Below are 6464 nucleotides of genomic sequence, written 5' to 3'. Positions count from 1 at the left end.
GTGTTTGCATCTATGTTCATAAGGGAAACTGATCAGTAATTAATTCTCTTTCCTTGTTGAATCTTTGTTTGGTTTGGGTATCGAAGTGATTGTAATCTCATAAATTATTCCTCTTATTTCTCTTTGGTAGAACAATTAGAAGAGTATTGGTGTTAGCTCTGCTTTGAAAGTCTAATAGAATTTGATGCTAAAACCGTCTGGCCATGGGCTGTTATTGCTGTTCTTGTTGAGAAATTTCCAATGACTGCTTCTATCATAGATCTATTTATATTGGTGATCTAACTTTGGTAAGTGGTATCTATCCAGAAAATCATCCATTTCTTTTAGATTTTCTAATTTTTTGGGACTATAGATTTTAAACTATGACCTAATGATTCATTGGGTTTCCTGGTGTCTATTGTTATGTTCCCCTGTTCATTTCTGATTTTGTTAATTTAGTTATTCTCTCTGTGTCTCTTAGTTAAGTTGGATAAGGGTTTGACTTTATTGTGGGACATTTTGTCTTCTCCATCTATGGTGACTGCAAGTTTTGCTGGGCATAGTAGTCTGGGCTGGTAATTGTGGTCTTTTGGAATCTTCAGGACATCTGTCCAGGCCCTTCTGGTTTTTAGAATCTCCATTGAGAACTTGGTGTAATTCTAATAGGTCTGTCTTCCTATGTTCCTAGTTCTTTTCCCCTTGAAGATTGTAACATTCTTTCTTTGTTCTGTGTGTTGAGCATTTTGATTACTATGTGGCAGAAAGACTTTCTTTTCTGCTCCAATCTATCTGTTATTCTGTAAGTTTCTCGTATCCTTATAGGCATCTCTTTCTTTAGGTTAGGAAATTTGTTTTCTATGATTTTGTTGAAAATATTTTCTGGGTCTTTGAGCTAGAATTCTTTTCTATTCCAATTATTCTTAGGTTTAGTCTTTCTTGGATGTTTTGTGTCAGGAATTTTTTAGTTAACATTTTCTGTCACCAATGTATCAATTTCTTCTATCATATCTTCAACACCTGAGATTCTCCCTTCTGTCTCTTGTATTCTGTTGGTGATGCTTACATCTGTAGTTCCTATTCACTTACCTAGATTTTTCATTTCTACAATCTCTGTGTTTTCCTTCTTTTTAATATGTATTTATTTTTTGTGTATAGAGTGTTCAGTCTATGTGTGTGCCTGTAGGCCAGAAAAGAGCACCAGTTATGAAACACCACATGGTTGCTGGGAATTGAATTTAAGACCTCAGGAAGAACATCTGGTTCTCTTAGCCTCTGAGCCATCTCTCCAGTCCTGTTTGTGTTTTCTTTATTGCTTCTATTTCCATTTTTGGTCTTGAACAATTTTATTTATACCCTTCTACTGTTTTTGCTTGTTTCTTTGGCTTTCTTGGCTTTCTTTAGGGGATTTATTCATTCCCTCTCTAAGGACCTGTATTGTCTTCATAAAGTTGGTTTTAATGCCTTTTTCTTGAGCTTCAGCTGAATATTCAGGGCTTGCTTATAGCAGTAGGATATCTTTCCTCTGGTGGTGACATATTGCTTTGGCTATTGTTTGTATTCTTATGCTAGCATCTAGGCATCTGGGTTTGGAGTGATTCTAGGTTTAGATTCAGATTTTTGAGTTTGTCTTTGTCGGATGGGTGTTTTGTTCTTTGGTTTCTGGTTCCTTTCTGGTTTTCTGGTCAGTATGGCCTGTGGTTGAGTATGGTGTCTCTACTCAAGAAGGGAACTGGACTTCTGGTGCCTGGCTTAGAATCTGGTACAACAGGGTCAAAATGTGGGTGTACACTATAATCTTTAGAGTATAGCCTATCCTGTGAAAAGCCCAGATTATCAGAACTATGTTTAGGTTATTTTCCCTTATCGCATATTAGTTATTTCTTCTCTGTTCTTCTTGGATAGCAGCTCATCCTTGGTCAGACAGGATCACTGCCACATGAGACCCTGAAGGAGCTTTGATTGTTCAGAGTCTGTTTCCTTCTGCCTCTGCCAAGCTACTTCCTCCCCATCTCCACCGAGACATAAAAATCCAACTGTTGTTTTACCAAACAAACAACACCAAATACTGGACAGTGAGGTTTGCATCAGAGGTTTCTAGGTGTGTGATTAATTGAAGTCTGGGGAGAGACTCCCATGAGACTCCCTGATGGCTCCCCAGTTCCATGGCACACAGAAGAATTGGCAGCTCTTGATCTGGCCAGAACACAGCAGTGAGCCAACACACTGCTCTCAGACCTGAGCAAGGTGTGAATCAAAATGTAGGGAGTCTGTTTCCATGGGCTATGAGGTCAGAGGTCAAGGTTCTCTAAACAAGAACTGATTAATTTAATGAAAAGTGTTATGGGACAGGCAAGAAGGGTGATACAGGCTAACCGAGGTTCACATTGCAACACAAAACAGGAAAGTAAAGCAGGAAAGAAGATCACTACTGAGGAAGATTTTGCTCTTTCTGAAGGAAGTTAACTCTGGTTGATGACTTGTGCTTGAACCATAGTGCCAGGGTAGAAACTCTGCAAAAGAAAGAAGAGGTAAGTCTATGACCTGAGAAAAGACAGGATGTTCTTTATGTTGAAGTCATGATCATGTGAATTGCACTTCCTCTACAAGTGAAAAAGATAGGAAGGAAAAAAAGGCCACCATGCTATAATCAGTAAGTGATTGACTAGAGGTCAAAGCCTGTCTTGATCCAGTGATGAGCCTGGGTCCTCGTGTCACAACAGCCAATAGGTAAAGAATAGCAGGGCTTTCAGGGAAGCTTAAGAGATTCTCTGGAGTGGAGATTGGTAGAAAAGAACACTCAAGAAAGCAATGTGGATGCTGGGAGAGGTAGCTCTGCAGTTTAAAACACTGACTGCTCTTTGCGGAGGACTGAGTTCAATTCCCTGAACTTGCTTGGCCATTAACATCTGTAGTTCCAGTTCCAGGGGGCTCTAACACCCTTTTCTGGCCTCCATGGACACTGCACACATATGGGATACAGACCTGAATGCAGGCAAAACTCCTAAAATGAAATAATTTTAAAGAGAAAGAAATATTGAATAATTTCAAAAGACTGTTGTTCACATGAAATATCAAAGATGGGAGGAAAAGAACAATTGGGTTATAGGTTATAATCAAAAGGACTAATTCTTAAACTGTTCCAGTAAGAATAACTGTAGGCTATGATCTTGCTAAGTCCTGGGTAAAGTATACTTCAATTGGGCGAAACCGTAAGATGCTTTTGCTGCTGGACAAAAGGAGAAATATCTCAGCCATTGGAGTGGTTCCTTAGAGGTACCCCAGACAAAATCAAGATGGGCAACAGAAGAAAAGTTAAGCAAGCATTTGGGGAAAGAACAGAGAAAGAGCAGCACACCCTGAAAGGGACAAGGCAGGTGGAACAGGAAAAGAATGAAGAGCTGATTCCTTCTCATGGGGTGACTAGAGCTTTTATGATTTGGACATGAAAACTGATCCGCACAGGGCAGCAGGCATCATCTGAGTGCCATGCTCCTGCAGCTCAGGCCAAGCACAGAAGTAATTAGCCACGTTCTGGTGTAGCTAGCAAAAGGCTGTTGTGTGTGGCCCAAAAATTGACATGTAGGTTTAAGAAAGGAAATAGCCCTGGGTTCTGTCCCCAGCTCCGAAAAAAAGAACCAAAAAAAAAAAAAAAAAAAGAAAGGAAATAGCCGACCACATCTATTGCCTGACATTTAGCTTCAGGTCAACTGACAGCTATCTTCTCGAACCTTTCAGATAACTGCAGGCTGTTCTGTTAGTGTTTTGTAACTTGCCCTAGTGACTGGCAACTTGGGATTTTCCATTATAGCTCCTGCTGCCCATCTCCTCCACAATTCCATATCCCTGTCCCTTACCCCAATTCCTCGCCTGTGGAAACCTACCTCCGAGAGTTCCAGCCCCAGAGGTACTGACCGAGAGACTCAAATTATTTCAGCCAAATGCTTTCTCTGTGATAGCTTTCATTTTACCTTTGTAGGTTTTCAGTTGATATAAAAAAAAATTTTTGAATGAAGATATGGACAGGAAGAATAAAACTACAGCCAGTTTCATTCTGCTGGGTCTCTTTCCCAGCTGCAGGTACCCAAACCTCCTCATCTCCGTCATCCTTCTCATCTACGCCCTGGCCTCGGCTGGAAATTCCCTCTTGATACTCCTCATCTGGCTGGACCCCCGTCTCCACACCCCCATGTACTTCCTGCTCAGTCAGCTGTCTCTCATTGACCTGGCTTACATCTCCTGCACAGTGCCCAAGGCAGCCACCAACTACTTCACCGGGAGGCGGAACATCTCCTTCTTTGCCTGTGCCACACAGATGTTTTCTTTCCTCACCCTTGGCCTTGCTGAGTGCATCTTACTGACACTAATGGCCTATGACCGCTATGTGGCAGTCTGTAACCCTCTGAGGTACGCCATTCTCATGAGCCCCAAGGTCTGTCTGAAGATGGCCGCCTCCACCTGGATCGGAGCAGTCGTTGCAGCCCTCGTTCATACCGCCTACCCCATGAATTTTCCTATCTGTGGCTCTAGGGAGATCAACCACTACTTCTGTGAGATGCCGGCTATTCTGAGAATGTCTTGTGTAGACACATCCGTCTACGAGATGGTGAAGTTTGTGTCAACGATTATCTTTCTCCTGGCTCCATTCACTTTGATCCTGACCTCCTATGCCCTCATATTCCTCACTGTCCTCAAAATGAACTCTCCCAAGGGGAGGAGCAAAGCCTTGGCCACCTGCTCCTCCCACCTGACTGTTGTGAGCCTCTATTTCGGTCAGGCCATCTTCATCTACATGACACCCACCTCTTCCCACACACCCGACCAGGACCAGGTAGGTGCTGTGCTGGGCACCATAGTGACCCCCATGCTCAATCCTCTCATCTACAGCCTGAGAAACAAGGAGGTGATAGGAGCCCTGCAGAAGTGCACGGGCAGATGCTGCAGCCGTGACAGAGTCAGATCCCTCCGCTGCTGCGCTCAGAAGTGTCCTAGCCTTCATCTTAAAAGCGGATTTAAGTCTAACTAAACCCAGATTGGAAGCGGAGCCTTGTGAGAAAGAAATGTGTAAGGTGCACGCATATGGAGTGGAGTTTGATAGAGTGTTGTTGCTCTTAGTTCACATCGTGGTGCCTTCAATAAAGCCTTAGTGAGTGTTACTTATTTGTAAAATCACATGGGTTTTGCCGATGACATCTGTGCGAAGGCAAAGGGTTTTTTAACTCGTCGAGTCACAAGTCCATACCCTATTTGCTGTTCTATCATCCCGAGTTGCTTGACACTGCTAATCTATCATCCTTGACACTGCTATTTATATCATCCTGTCCCTTAGTCCCTTGAAGTAATCTGTGCAATTAAATTCGTCTTTCTTCTAACTGAGCGCATTACTGATTACACTGGGCAGGGAGAGACCTTTTCTTACCACATTTCAATCCTTCCCGTGAGCACATTCCCAGCACAGAAACGATGCTCAATGTGCTTTCTGGGGCTACGGTAGGTGGAATTTCCACTCAGTCGTACTGTCTTTAAGAGGAACAATAATAAAGGTCCATGTTTCAGAACAGAGACTGGGTATTATAGGTCCCTTCTCCCATAATCACCTCCTAAAAATAAATGTGGCAAATTAAAAGCTGACGACATTTAAACCACAAATAAGATTAGGAAAAAATCAATTCCTGGAATTTTAACAATGTGTCAGGCTTAGAAGATGATAGCTAAATTTAAACATGACCAGTGACCGTCCTTAAGCACCCGTCCCCACTCCTTTCCACTCAGACCATTCTCGGCCATGTGTCATGGTTGAGGATGCTTTACGTCGTAGGACTGTATGTTGACAGACCTTCACCTCCTAGAGAAAGATCACACGATGACATGGGATTCACTGTGTGGGGGCTTTAATTCAAACTGTTTCTGAAACGAAGGACCCCAAAGATATGAACAGGTTAAAACCATAAACTAGGAAATTTTCACTTCAGAAGCCTAGCAACCGTTTTACAATCAAGTCTCATAAGAATGGTTTCACATCTCCGCACTGTTGCAGGGATTTACAAGGACCTTTCAAAGCAGCCAAATAGCCATCCTCCCAGATACCATCGCTTTCTGTTAGAGCTATGATTTCCTTTCATAGAAGCCCACTTGGATGAAATTCTGTTTCCCATATATTTTCCGTTTCGTTGGAGAAATTAATCCTTGACATCTTTAAGTTCTTCTCAGAATTTTTCCCAGGTCTACTAAGATATGCACGAAAAAGTGATTTCGTATATTTAGCATGAAAACCGTAGCATTGATATAAATGCACTTTGTGTTCTGATTCGAGCAACGAAGCATGGAATAGCCATCATCTCACGGTGCCTGTAGTGATTCAAATATAGTCTCTCAGGAAGTTTTATGTGTGGCAATTACCCTCCTGATCTAGTATCTCTTATTAGCTTTCACAATCTATTTTTCCTTACCTACTACTAATCATACCTGATGTCCATGTGTAGCAATCT

General features: G+C 42.2%; 1 protein-coding gene across 1 annotated transcript; it reads left to right on the top strand.

Annotated features, from left to right (window-relative positions):
• Window positions 1–3994: 3994 nt before the first annotated feature.
• On the top strand, window positions 3995–5002 carry Or2av9 (olfactory receptor family 2 subfamily AV member 9). The gene has a single exon (NM_001000781.1). It carries the CDS (start codon window positions 3995–3997, stop codon window positions 5000–5002), a length of 1008 nt encoding a protein of 335 aa, NP_001000781.1.
• The last annotated feature ends 1462 nt before the right edge of the window (window positions 5003–6464 follow it).

The sequence above is a fragment of the Rattus norvegicus genome, chromosome 10 (genome assembly GCF_021556685.1).
Source record: "Rattus norvegicus strain SHRSP/BbbUtx chromosome 10, alternate assembly SHRSP_T2T, whole genome shotgun sequence".
NCBI lineage: Eukaryota > Metazoa > Chordata > Mammalia > Rodentia > Muridae > Rattus > Rattus norvegicus.
Note: the sequence above shows the minus strand (reverse complement) of the source record. Positions and strands in the feature narration are given on the sequence as shown.

Bases quoted from the DNA above. Each gene is read 5' to 3' on its own strand.
- Or2av9 (NM_001000781.1), top strand. From the start codon at position 3,995: ATGGACAGGAAGAATAAAACTACAGCCAGTTTCATTCTGCTGGGTCTC.